Raw genomic sequence first — 14179 nt, 5'->3', positions numbered from 1 at the left:
TTTAAAATAAGTGTTCACTTACATAATTAAGAAGGAGTTAACTTTATTTTTGCAGATTTATCCTTGCTAAGTGCTAAGTGACCACATCTCAATATATCAAGTTACTAGTAATATGCAAATTTTAATTAAAATTAAATTAGTCAGAATAACTTTTTTTTAGTAGTTAATATTTTCTTAAGGATGTGCTAAAGGCTAAGTGGACTCTGAATTTGAATCGGAGGGAGTATTAGAGATGTCATAAAGCTTAGTAGTGATTTAGAACGGTTTAGGCAATGTTGTGACATCCCAGAACCATTAACTCCTTGTGTCCACAATGCTCGTTAATTAGAATAGCTATCAGAAAAGACCAATGTATTACAGTTGTCGTTAAGTCAATTTGTTATCTTTTCATTTTGCATGCTCGATTTTTTTTTCAATTTGCAACCTATCCTTTATTGTTTTGCAATTTACCCCCTAAATTATCTCATTATTTGCAATACTTCCAGTTGGGGTTACATTAAGGACAAAATAGTAATACTATAGTACTAATTTGTTTAGCACTAACTACTTTACAAAGTATATCTAACCGCCGAATAGATTATTTGCAGGTAGCCTATAAGAGCCCCCAAAAAAAGAAGAAGATTTTTTAGTTATTATGCAATGAAGTCAATAGATTGGCAATATCATAAATATATATAAAAAAAAAAAAAAAGGAGATGGAGCAAATCAAATTAGGGTGATCGGATTTGATTGGTAGGTACATAGCTAAGCCTGATACCCATCGAAGATTCCAGTATCATGGCGTACCCTCAAAACTTGATGACACTTCTCTTCATCACCTTCACCTTCATCTCCACCTCATCCTCTCAATCAATCCTCCAAATCTCTCCTCAAATACTAGACCTTTTTGCCCTCAATCGGGTCTTCACCCACCGCAAGATTATTCCCAAAGACAACAACAAGAATGCTATGTACTGTGAGAGCTGGCGATTCACTGTGGAGACTAATGACGCTGGTCTCTGGGCTTGTATCCCTGAAAAATGCGTTTCCTTCGTTCAGGATTACATGACTGCAGGTCGTTATTCTTCTGATTTAACTGCTGTGGCTGATCAGTCACTTGCGTTTGCTAATACAGTTAAGGTTGCGAATGATAAAATGGACGGTTGGATCTTCGATGTTGATGAAACGCTCTTGTCTAATTTGCCTTACTATGTTAACCATGGCTTTGGGTAATTCCACTCTCCAAATGATTTCTTTCTTTCTATTGAATTTTCTCCTTTTTTTCATATGCATTTGGGTACTCTGGACTGCTTTGTTTAGATAGTTGTTACTTATTAATGCTCAATAATGTATTCTATTTGTATTGTACTCTCTCTGTTTCAATTTGTTTGTTTCGTTTTGACTTGGTCTGGAGTTTAAAAAAGTAAATGAAACTTTTTGAATCTTGTGGTCTTAGAATGTACCAAAAAGTCCTTCAATCTTGTTGTAAACATGACATGTGGAAAGTTGGAATTAAAGAGTTGCCAAAAAAAGGAAAGTGAGACAAACAAATTGAAACGGAGGGAGTATTTTTTTTTCTTTTTCGTTCTAGTTTGCTGAATTTTCTCTTTTTTCATATGCATTTGGGTAATCTGGACTGCTTGGATTCTTTAGTACTAATTATCATCTGTCAAGATCTAATAATGGAATCTCAATGAAACAGTGTCTTTGGGATAATTTTCTGGTTTCTATTACTGGAAGTAAACTGAAGAAAAAAAAAAAAAAAAGCAACACAGCCGCCATTGATGCGCTTGATTTCTACAGAGAATGAGAAAAGAAGAGATTATATGAAGAAGAAGAGAGAACTGAGATAATCCCCAAATTTTTCACGCTTTTCACGATAGCTTCAACCCTTTCTATATGTGCGAGCAAACAGTTGACTAATTTCAACCACGTATCCCCTCATGTGATCCTTATTATATCCGGGCTCATTACATCATCCAGTTTCCTCCATTAGGTTGTTGAAACCTATGTTGCTCGGAATTTTCGGAAATGTTACTGCACCCGTATCAGATCCTTAAAAAATGCACTACGTTTAGAGGATCCAACCACACACCCGTCGACATTATTGAAGAGTGCGAGCAACATAGGTTGAAACAACTAAATTTATTACTATACAAGTTGGGTTTCTATTGAAAATCCTATCAATGGAACATGACAGTGGAATGATTCTTCCTCAAATCCTTTTCGTTAACTTTTTTGAACAGTTTACCATTAATTCACATCGACAACTGCTAAATAACAACAAATAAGCGTTGCAGTCCCTTGAAGCTAGCCTAGGAAATTTTCATCTTGTTGAAAGCAGTAGCAGTAAACTTATCCAAATTATGTTCTGCCTAGAAGCACGGAGATTTGAGTTTCCATTGTTTTTATTTCTATTTGAATTCCTAGAATACGAATATAATTTAATTAATTTAGTGTGTTTTTTTACTCTGAACCTGAAACAGTAATGGTTTGAGATGGTGGCTTGAGATGAAAGCCTAAGCTTCTTTCTATGTTGAAAGTAGACTAGTATTTCTCAAGAGTCAAGATCAAGGTTTTGTTCCAATTGGTTAAAGCTTGAAGTTTCCAAGCAGTATATTTTCTTTATTTTGAAAGGGTTATTTTTTTGAAACTCCAAGCAGTATATCTTTCTTCAACTCGTTTTCTGTACTGGCACTGCTTCTAGTTTCTATTTTGTGGAAAGCTTTAAGGATACTCCATTATGCCTCTTTGACCAATTAATCATAAGATGGAAGAGTGCACCACGTGAGGTAAACTCTCAAAAGCAATCCGAGGACAGCTAGTTTAGTCTGGAAAACTTGGTATTCTATTTAAGAAAGAAGTATATAGAACAATTTGTGTACTTTGTTGAGGATTACTCTGTTTTAATGCCCTTGTAAATATTCAGATTTTGTAACTATTTATGTAAGCCCAGATATCGAGCCAAAGTTATGTTGAAATTTTAACCCCTTGGTTTTAATGTTCATAAGGTGGTTTTCCATGGTGTGGTTCATTATTATTTTAATAAAAGGGATTATATTTGGTTTCGCCAATCTCGAAACTAAACTGAAGAAGTTATATGGTACTAGTACCACAGAGTTTTTATAATTCTAGAAAATGAAACAATAGAAAGGATCCTGTCATTTTAGTGAGCTCAAGTTCAAGCAGATATTGGTAGTTACTAGAAAACTGTAGCTTTATTTCATTGCTTCTCAAGTCCTCGTTCTGTAGTTCGACTTATCTGCATTCTTGATTTTGAGTACTGGATAAACTATTCGTTTACCAAAAGTAGAGGATAAACTGAGGGCGAGAATATTGTCAAAATAAACAATGGGCTAAGTGATCCCCTTGTTTGTCCTCATCGTGCATGAGCTAAGTCTTGAAGAAGGCAGTACTAAACAATAAGTATACTTGAAAAATTATATGCTAATTTTGAAGAAAACGTTATAAATGAATATTTTGTGACTAAGAGTGGGAAACTAAGAAATTTATTATCGAAAACTAGTCAAAAAGTTTGAATTAGAAACTTAAAATTGCATCTCTGCATCAAACAAAATTTCTTAAAATGATTTCTGAACTTGATTGTTGTTGTAGTGTATTTTACTTAACTTGGTTTTTTCACTTTCTCTGTCCATGTAATTGTTAACGTGTTTATAGTTTTTCTTTTTTGGCATTTGATATATAATTTTCTTTTTTAACTTCTCCTGATTTGTACCTTTCTTCGTTAAAACCCACACTTTAATTGCGCTTTTCAGCTTAAAGCTCCTATAGACATTACTTTTCTATGCTGTTGCTTTGACAACACTTGTTGAAGATCCAGTTTGCCGTCAAATGTGATTCTTTTGATTCTTTGTTGTTACTCTGTTGCTCTGTGGTTGATCACATTTTACTGTTGTATGTAGATCGCAGATCTTTGATGAAGTCGCCTTTGACAAATGGGTGAATGAAGCTGAAGCTCCTGCTATACCTGCAAGTTTAAAGCTGTACAAGGAGCTACAGCAGCGAGGATTTAAGATATTCTTGTTGACTGGTCGGAGTGAATTTCAAAGGAATGATACAGTAAAGAATCTGGTGTATGCTGGATACAGCAATTGGGAAAGGCTTATTTTGAGGTATTGAAACATTCTCTTTTGTTTTTTCCTTTTTTTTTTTGTTTTTTTGAGAATGTAAGGTTAGTTTATAGATGAACCAGCGGTAAGGGTGTGCTTCTCAAACTGCATAATATTGCCAGAAAACAAAACCCAAAGGCATGCCCCAGTTAATCTTGTAATGATTCTAACAACTGTAAAATCCATTCAACCTCATTTACATGTTCAAATCTACACCAAAGACAAAACAAAATTATACAATTAGCCTTCATCTTGTGAATGGAGTTGGCACTATCTTCAAAAGACCTCCTATTTCTCTCATATACAAGCAGGTATAGTATGTAGCAGCTTCCTATTACTATTTCCTTTTCTTGTCCAGCATCTCAACAAGCCAGTTATTGTTTCTGGCATAACCACTGCATACCGGTGATATTCAAGAAAAGCTGCCACAGTTGAGCAGTAACTTGGCAGTGCAAAAATAAATGATAGATGGTCTCTTCTTGTCTCCCACAAAGAAAACATTCGCTATATAATGCAAAACTCTTTTTTGCAAATTCTCGTGCGAGATGGGCTCCATTGCTCACTATCCATGTGAAATAAGCTACCTTTTGATGCTTTGGATCTCCAAATTTGTATTCATGGCCAAGGCTTTGTCAGATTTTCTTCCTTTATTAGCTTCCTGTAATATGAACTCAGCAGTGTTAGAACTCCTTTTCAGTTAGGTTTCCATGAGTTGTTTACTTAAAAAAAAAATAGATGAGTTGTTTACTGCCAAAGTAAACAAATCTGGAAATAACTCCTTCAAAGAGCCATTACCAATCCAATTATGCAATCAAAATGAGATTTTCCTTCCATTGCCTACTTTAAAACCAGTATTAACCTTGAAACAGGGCTATAGTGATCTGATACCCTTCCATATTTATACGCCATAAGATGTTCGAACTTACTTGGTGCACCGATAGCCATCAACACCATACTTTCTCTTGATTAACACACACATAAAGCTTCTTCCACTTAAGTATTGAACCTCCATAGTCACTCTGTCAATAAGCTCCTGTTATGATGTCTGAGGTTTTTAACCACAAACTATGGTATCTTGAATGAATGATCTCCATCCAAAAAAAAAAAAAAATGTGTCTGAGGTTTCTAATTGCCAAACCACCATCTTTCTTGCAAGTCAGAGTACTCCATTTTACCAAATTGTAAGTTTTCCTCACCTTATTACCTTGCCATAAGAAGTGCCTGCATAGTTTTACTTTTATTTGGAACCAATACGCATGTAGTTGTAAAAGTAAATGCTGGGCCAAATAACTTTAAAACTGTGGCTGAACCTTTGTAATGCAACAGGGGACCTTCCGATAAGGGTAAGCCGGCAACCCAGTTCAAATCTGAGAAAAGAAAGGAGTTAGAAGATGAAGGTTACAGGATTCATGGGAGCTCTGGAGATCAGTGGAGTGACTTGATGGGTTTTGCTGTAGCACATAGGTCTTTTAAACTTCCAAATCCCATGTACTATATTGCGTGATAATAGAGTAGTCTGAAAAGTGTATGGTGTTCTTTGACAATTGACGTTGCAATTCTCTGCTACTACTGAACTTGTGTATGACATTATTCTAACACATTTCGCAAGATGTGGACGAGGCCTAGTTCAATTGGTATTTGTCTTACTTCTCCCAATAATTGTAAGCCCTCATGGGTTAACTAGGGGAAAGGACACAAATGGCCGCTAGGCCATAAATAATTTCACGCGCTGGCCCATCTATTCCTAAACCTAAAAATTAGCCCATAAACTATTTTCATCCGCTAGTCAAAATCTGTAGCAAGTCTTTTGTGGCGATTAAAAGTCGTCACAAAAGATTTAAAAAGTCGCCACTAAAAGCCCAGGTGCTTTGAAAAAACCAGGCTTTTAGTCGCCACTAACAGAAAAATCAGGCTTTTTAGTGACAATTAAAAAAGTCGCCACTAAAGGTTAAACATCCAAAACATGTATAATATGTGTATATTTAGTAAGAAATATCTCAAAAAACTCTGAGGCGATTTTTGTATATAATATGTATCATTTGTGTATAAAAATATATATCAGTACCTATCTCTAATGTATAAAAACTGTACAAAATATGAATCACTAAGGTATGTATCATTTTTGTATAAAATATGTATCATTTGTGTATATAATGTATATTATAGAATAGAAAATTGTATCATTTTTGTATATAATATGTATCATTTTTGTATAAAAAGTGTATATATAATTTCAACATGTGTATATAAATTGTATCAGTCTTGTATAGAAAGTGTATCATATGTATAAAAAATGTATCATAGAAATCGTATCATTGTGGTATATAATATGTATCACTATTGTATATGTAAAAAAAAAAAAATATTATATCATTATTGTATAATATTACTATTATATATAAGAGCTAATATAGGACTTTTTGTAGTCCTCACATTATGTTTTGTCCTATGATGTTGCGCCACGTGGCGGATTTTATCCTACATATTTTTACTTTTGCTCTCTTTCATAGCCATGCCACTTGGGCCTTTGAAATTGGACCATGTATTTTTTTTTTAATCTCTTGTTTTCCCTTATTAAATTATTCATTCCATTTGTTTTTACGTCATACTAAAAACATATTTTTACATGTCTATTTTAGCAAATCACGAAAGATTTAATAATTCTTCCTATATTACCGTTATCATTAAGTAACTTTATAGAGTATTAGTAGTCAAACTTAAATTTTAATTAGAATATTTTACTCCTAATAAATAATTTCTTAAGGGAAGTGTCAAGTTAACAAGAAACAAGTAAAAAAGAATCGAGGGTGTGCCTTTAACATTATTTGTTATTATAAATTTTGCTAAAATTTATGCAACTTTGGAGTCACTGTTTCGTTTTCAATCAGAACATTTATTAGATCTTACTACTTAGTACCCCCATATTCTACTCTTTGGGTGTGTTTGTGAAGGAAATATCATTTCAAAAATGTTTTTCAACAAAACAAGTGTGTTCTTACTTATTTTCTTGTGTTCGTATGTAAGCAAAATATATTATCCTAAAATCAATTGTATATAATCTAGACAAGTACTATGGGATGGGAGGTGGGGTGGGGGTGGGGATGTGGTGGGTGGTGATGATGGGGGCTATGAGGGTGGGGTATTTAAGATGAGGTGTATTGGAGGGCAGGGAAGACACAATGAATGTGGAATGTCATTTGTGGAACTTAATTTTCCTACTTCCACAAATGAAGTCATTTTCCTCATTTTTAATGATCTTATTTTCCTAAAGAAAATGTTTTTCAAAAATTTTGATCAGCCCAACATGAAAAAATTGAAAAACATTTTCTAAAAAACCTCCAAAAATTTTCTCCATAGCAAACACACCCTTTATTTGTTTTAAACCTCCAAAATTTTGCTTCTTTAGTGTAAAGAATATTGTGTCCCTTTGTATTTGCTAATTCTCCTTCAAAACTTCCTTCCTCATAAATAATTTGTTCTTTAAAAATTATTCAATTATGAGTAAAAAACTTTAATAATTATGAAGACTTACCAACAAAACATGATTAACGTTCCATTAAAATAAATTAATTAATTATACAATAGAAAAATGTGATATAAATTATATTTTTATAATTGAATTTAATATGTTTTCATCATGAGTTTAGGCTCGGGCTTAGCACGGGCCTCATGCAACTAGTGTCTATAATAAATGTATAATTAACGTATAATTTATATATAATAAATATAAGATTAATTCCAGCATATGTATATAAACTGCATCATTTTTGTATATAAAGTGTATAATTAATTCCAGCATATGTATATAAACAAACTGTGTCATTCTTGTATATAAATTGTATATATAATTTCAACATATGTATATAAAAATGTATCATTCTTGTATATACTTACTAAATATACACATATTATACATATTTTGGGATATTTCTTACTAAATATACACATATTATACATGTTTTGGGATATTTAACCTTTAGTGGCGACTTTTTTAATTGCTACTAGAAAACCTGATTTTTCTGTAACAGCCCTTTAATGGTGACGTTTTGTGGCGATGTAAGTCTTTTTTTTTAAAATTTTTTTTATAAGCACCTGGGATGTTGGGCCGGCCAGCCTTGACATTATTTTGGGTCGGCCAGCCATTTTTTTGCATTAATTTGGGTCGACCGGACTCCTGATGGGATTAAGCCCAAACAGTGATCAAATGTGGGATTAGTTTGGTTGAATGGACACACAGTGTCCTTTTCCCTTTTTAATTGTGTTTTTTTAGTCCGTCAATTGAACTTTCTTTGAAGAAATAAAGGCAAATATTACTAAAATTAGTTTTACTATTTCCTGGAGGCACTGACGCACGCAGTTGTAGAATTAGTACTATTTTGGCAAACAACTAATGGGATACACAAGCATTAAGACCTCTTTGTAGAAAGCTAGGGAAAGGTTGCATATGGGATAACTAAATTAGGTCATTGAAACGTGCTTCGAGTACATGAAAAAGCATGTCGAGAAGACGAAATCGAACGAAGAAGAAATAAAAAATTTCGACAAAAAATTCGTGAAAGGTAGCTTCAATGACATGTTTGAACTTGTATTGGCCGCTAAGTACCTTCACATTAGTGGTTTGATGGATCTCTTGTATCAGTCAATTGCTGAGAATTAAGAACAAAGTCGGTAGAGGCTTTTAAGGTATTATTGAATATCACTAATGATTACACCCAAAAGAAGACGAAAAGGTTGGTGATGAACATAAGTGGGCCCTTGAAGGGGGAGAAATTGATGAATCTCTTGATTAGATTTTTTTTTTTTAACTTTAATTTAATTTGGGGGTTTTAATAATTATTTTTTTACTCTTAAGTTTTATGTTGTTCATGCAGGAGTTACACATGTGAGGCACATGACATAGAAACTAGTATACCAGAATAGGTAAATAGCTAGGTTGATATTTACTTTAAAGAAATTTTAAATGTATTTTGATCACCGTAAATATTTTATGTCCTTATATCAATCAAACCAAAAAGCAGTAGTAGTATGAATAATTTTCTTCTCTCTAACTTCCGAACTTTTAAAATCGAGATTAGAAGTGTTAAAGCATAGTAAATGTTTTTCCTTGTCCCTGAAAAATCTGTTTTCGTAAACCAACAATGACAAGACGATAAAATAAAATCGAGCGCTATAAATATCCCTCCATTTTCCCTCTGTCAACACACACTGCCTTTTGAGTTTTTCTAGAACTTTTATTTCTCTCTAGAATTTGTCATCAAAATTCAATGGTGTCATGATCATCAATGACATCATCATCATCAAAAACGGAGCAGAAAAAATATTGGTATTGAAATCCATTGATGGCGATGAATTCGAACAGGAGCAATCGATCGTCGTTCAATGTGGAACAATAAAAAACATGATGAGGACGATTTCAGCCTCATCCCGCTCCAAAACGTTGATACCAAAACCCTAATAGAAATTATTGAGTACAAGAAGAAGCACGCCGAGAAATCGAACAAATAAGAAATCAAAAATTTCGACAAGAAATTTCGTAAAAGGTAGCTTCAATGACCTTTTTGAACTTGTATTGACAGCTAATTACCTTCACATTAGCGATTTGATGAATGTCTTGTGTCAATCGATTGCCGGTAGTATTAAGAACAAGTTGGTAGAGGGTGTTGGGGAGTTATTCAATATCACAAATGATGACATCCCAGAGGAAGAAAAAAAGGTTCGTGATGAACATAAATGGGTGCATGAAGGAGGAGAAATTGATGAATCTCTTGGTTAGATTATTTTTTTGTATTTAACTTTAATTTAATGTAAAGGTTTAATTATAATGGTTTTCGCTCTTAAATTTTATGTAGTTCATCAAGGAGCTACACATGTAAGGCAGCTGACATAGAAACTAGTCTACCAAAATAGGTAAATAGTTAGGTTGATATTTGCTTTAATGAAACCTAAAAAATATTTTGATCACCCATAAATATTTTATGTCCTTACATTAATCAAACCAAAAACAGTAGTAGTACTATTAATTTGCAAGTCTAGATTAGAAGGGTGAAAGAATATGTAAATGTTTTTCCTTGTCCCTAGAGAATCTGTTTTCATAAACCAAAAAGGATAAGGAAATAAAATAAGACCGAACGCTATAAATACCTCTCCATCTTCCCTCTTTCAACAGACACTGCCTTTTGCATTTTTCTAGAACTTTATTCCTCTCGATTTCTCTTGAATTTATCGTCAATTTAATGGTGTCATCATCATCAATGACATCATCATCATCAGAAACGGAGCAGAAAAAATGTTGATAATGAAATCCTTTGATGGCGACGAATTCGAACCGGAAAAATCGATCACCGTTTAATGTGGAACAATAAAAAACATGGTGGAGGACGATTCTCATCCCGCTCCCAAAAATTGATACTAAAACTCTATCAAAACTATCGAGCTGAGAAGAAGGAATGGAACGAAGAAGAAATAAAAAAATTCGATAAGGAACTTGTGAAAAGTAGCTTCAATGATCGGTTTGAACTTGTACTAGCTGCTAATTACCTTCACATTAGCGGTTTGATGGATCTCTTGTGTCAGTCGATTGCCGATAGAATTAAGAACAAGTATGTGAAAATAGCTAGGTTGATATTTACTTTAAAGAAACCTTAAAAATATTTTGATCACCCGTAAATTTTTTATGCCCTTATATTAATCAAACCAAAAACAACAGTAGTATTAATAATTTTCTTTTCTCTAACTTCCGGATTTTTTAAGTCCATATTAGAAATGTGAAAGGATATTTGATGTTTTTCCTTGTCCTTGAATCATCTATTTCCATAAAACTAAAAGGACAGGGAAATAAAATAAAATCGAGGGCGATAAGTTTCCCGTCCATCTTACCTCTCTCAATGGTGTCATCATTATCAATGACGTTGTCATCATCATTAGAAACAGAGCGAGCAAAAATATTGATATTGAAATCCTCCGATGGCGACGAATTCGAACAGAAAGAATCGATCGTCGTTCAATGTTGATCAACAAAAAACATGGTGGAGGATGATTTCTGCCTCATCTCGCTCCAAAACGTTGATACCAAAACCCCAATAGAAATATCGACTAAACGAAGAAGAATGCCGAGAAGACGGAATCGAACGAAGAAGAAATAAAAAATTTCGATAAAAAATTTGTGAAAGGTAGCTTCAATGACCTGTTTGAACTAGTATTGCCCGCTAATTACCTTCACATTAGCGGTTTGATGGATCTCTTGTGTTAGTCGATTGCCGGTAGAATTAAGAAAGTCGGTAGAGGCAGTTAGGAGTTATTCAATATCATAAATGATTACTCCCCGAAGGAAGAAGAAAAGGTATATGATGAACATAAGTGGGCACGTGAAGGAGGAGAAATAGATGAATCTCTTGATTAGATTGATCTTTGTTTTTAGCTTTAATTTAATTTAGGGGTTTTAATTATTACTCCCTCCATTCCGATTTATGCGATATAGTTTGAATAGGCACGGAGTTTAGGAAAGAAAGGAAGACTTTTGAAACTTATGGCCTAAAACAAGCACAGATACTTGTGTGGCTGTAAATCATTTTATTAAGGGTAAAAGGGAAAGTCTTAAGTAAGTTATTTCTAAATATAAAAATGTATCATTCTTTTTGGGATAGAGTAAAAAGGAAAGTGTATCACACAAATTGGGAAAAAGGGGGTATGATTTTTACTCTTAAATTTTATGTAGCACGGGCAGGAGTTACACGTGTGAGACACGTGACATAGAAACTAGTCTACCGAAATAGGTAAATAGCTATGTTGATATCTTAAAAGAAACCTTAAAAATATTTTGATCACCCATAAATATTTTTATGGCCTTATATTAATCAAACCAAAAACAATAGTAGTACTGATAATTTTCTTTTCTCTAACTTCCACACTTTTTTAAGTCTAGATTAGAAGTCTGAAAGAATATGAAATATTTTTTCTTGTCCCTGAAAAATATTTTTTCATAAACCAAAAAGGACAAGGAAATATAATAAAATCGAGCGCTATAAATACGCCTCAATCTTCCCTATCTCAACACATATTGCATTTTGAGTTTTTCTAGAACTTTATTCCTCTTGATTTCTCCATAATTTATCATCAATTCAATCGTGTGTTCATCATCAATGAAATCATCATCATTAGAAATGGAGCAGAAAAAATATTGATATTGAAATCCTCCGATGGCGATGAATTCGAATCGGAAGAATTGATCACCATTCAATGTGAAACAATCAAAACCATGGTGGAGGACGATTTCAGCCTCATCCCGCTCCCAAACGTTGATACCAAAATCCTACTCAAAATTATCGAGTATACGAAGAAGCACACTGAGAAAACAGAATCTAATGAAGAAGAAATAAAAAAATTTGGTCATTTTGTCTAGACGTGATATAAAGGCTGGAAGACCTATTTTCGGATGATTATCTGAGATTCTTGGAGCCACCTCTGGGAAAAAGAACGCAAGAAGAGAACGAATAGCAGAAGCATTCAATTGATTTCAATTCAATATGAGAGTTTGATTCGATAAAATGATTGTAATGTCTTCTAGCTTGTCAATTTTTATTTTGGTATACTTTTCCTCTTTCATAGAGTAATTTATGTTGGGTAACTTGATGATAATTTAATTTAGATCTTAGTTTCTTGGTTTAATATGTATTGTGTATCTTTCACAGTATTTTTTTTAGGATCAACTCTATTATATTCGAGAGAAGTAATAGAGTCGATTGTGTGCTTGAATTGTTTCCCATGTCATATTTATTCGAATGAATAATTTATTATAGGAGTAATCCTCTACACCCCATTTAGTCAAGAGAAGGATTGGTTGTAGAAGTATTCTTTGAAAATTGTGATATGCGAGAGAAATTTCAATATCTTTGAATCGGTGATCCTATAAAAATGCGCTTCATATTAAAATTTTACTGCATTTTTTAATTGTTAAACTATAGTTATTCAAGAGAAGACTTAGTTTAATTCATTCTTGGGACAGATGATTATATTCGAGAGAGGTAATTAATAATTATGTTCAATAATAAGTATTAATCAAGAAGCAAGTTTATTATTAATCATCTCAAATCAAGTTCTCTATCTTTTTCTCTTAGTAAAATCGTCGATCATTAGCTTTAACTCTAAGATTACTTTTACTTCTTGCTTTAGATCTTTAGAAAATCATATTAAATCTTTATATCTTCACTTTAGCCTTAGCCAAGAAGAAATTCATTGATAACTAGTCCACTTCATGTGGAGAAGATATCTCTCTATACTATCTTTGACGCGATACAAACTTGATTTTATTATAATATTTTGTGGCCGTCAAATTTTAGTGCTGTTGCCGGGGACTGACAATAAGTATCAATTGATCGATTTGATCGATTTTTTGGAGTTTTTTAATGTAAATAATTTTTTTAATAGTTGTGACTTTTTAGAATTAGTTTTTTAATTATTCTTTAACTCGTATTGAAGAGTTTTTTTAGTACCTGAAAAGTGCCAAGGAGGAAAGCTTGAAGAAACTCAAAATATTTTGAAGATATAGCACAAAGAGGATTGTCTTGAAAGTTCTTTAATTTTATTGAAGGAATGAATTTCTTAAAGAAAATTATCTTGAAAGTTGAAAATGTTGAACTCACGATAATGTGCCCTCAAATCTATGGCTATACATTTACAAATGTGAGATAAAGCAAACACGAATGCACCTTATATAGCTCAATTGTTGAATTATTCATTTCGAAGTAAGAACAATACTAAGGAAGGAGGGGGGGGGGGGGGCGGGGGATGAATTACTAAAAATAGATGCTTGCAAATTGATTAAGCAAAAAAGTATAATAAAAAGGGTAAATTTCTCATATCATAGTAATTTTGTTAGATTAATGAAAAATATATTAAAAAATGTACAAAAAAATCAAAATAAAAAAGGTAAGCATAAAATTATAAATCAAAAAGAAAATCAGTGTTACAAAGAACCTGATCGGAGATTTCCGAAATTATTCCAATTTTAAGATATAGTCTAAAATTAATTATAGCCAAAGGAGTTATGTGAAAATATAAAAATATTACATACA

At 32.8% G+C, this 14179-nt stretch overlaps 1 protein-coding gene and 2 pseudogenes across 1 annotated transcript; all 3 read left to right on the top strand.

Annotated features, from left to right (window-relative positions):
• Positions 1-652: 652 nt before the first annotated feature.
• On the top strand, positions 653-5746 carry LOC132029710 (acid phosphatase 1-like). The gene is made up of 3 exons (XM_059419033.1): positions 653-1208; positions 3903-4112; positions 5436-5746. Exons 1-3 carry the CDS (start codon positions 778-780, stop codon positions 5611-5613), a joined length of 819 nt encoding a protein of 272 aa, XP_059275016.1. The 5' UTR covers positions 653-777; the 3' UTR covers positions 5614-5746.
• Positions 5747-10360: 4614 nt separating this feature from the next.
• On the top strand, positions 10361-10754 carry LOC132031610 (SKP1-like protein 20; annotated as a pseudogene).
• Positions 10755-10993: 239 nt separating this feature from the next.
• Positions 10994-11508, top strand: LOC132031609 (SKP1-like protein 11; annotated as a pseudogene).
• Positions 11509-14179: the final 2671 nt, after the last annotated feature.

The sequence above is a fragment of the Lycium ferocissimum genome, chromosome 9 (genome assembly GCF_029784015.1).
Source record: "Lycium ferocissimum isolate CSIRO_LF1 chromosome 9, AGI_CSIRO_Lferr_CH_V1, whole genome shotgun sequence".
NCBI classification, from domain to species: Eukaryota; Viridiplantae; Streptophyta; class Magnoliopsida; order Solanales; family Solanaceae; genus Lycium; species Lycium ferocissimum.
The sequence above is the reverse complement of the archived record's forward strand: the minus strand, read 5'-3'. Positions and strand labels throughout refer to the sequence as shown.

Excerpts from the sequence above, each read along its gene's own strand:
- LOC132029710 (XM_059419033.1), top strand. The coding sequence starts at position 778 with ATGGCGTACCCTCAAAACTTGATGACACTTCTCTTCATCACCTTCACC. Across the intron at positions 1,209-3,902 it reads TATGTTAACCATGGCTTTGG|ATCGCAGATCTTTGATGAAG; the intron begins GTAATTCCACTC and ends TGTTGTATGTAG. Across the intron at positions 4,113-5,435 it reads TGGGAAAGGCTTATTTTGAG|GGGACCTTCCGATAAGGGTA; the intron begins GTATTGAAACAT and ends GTAATGCAACAG.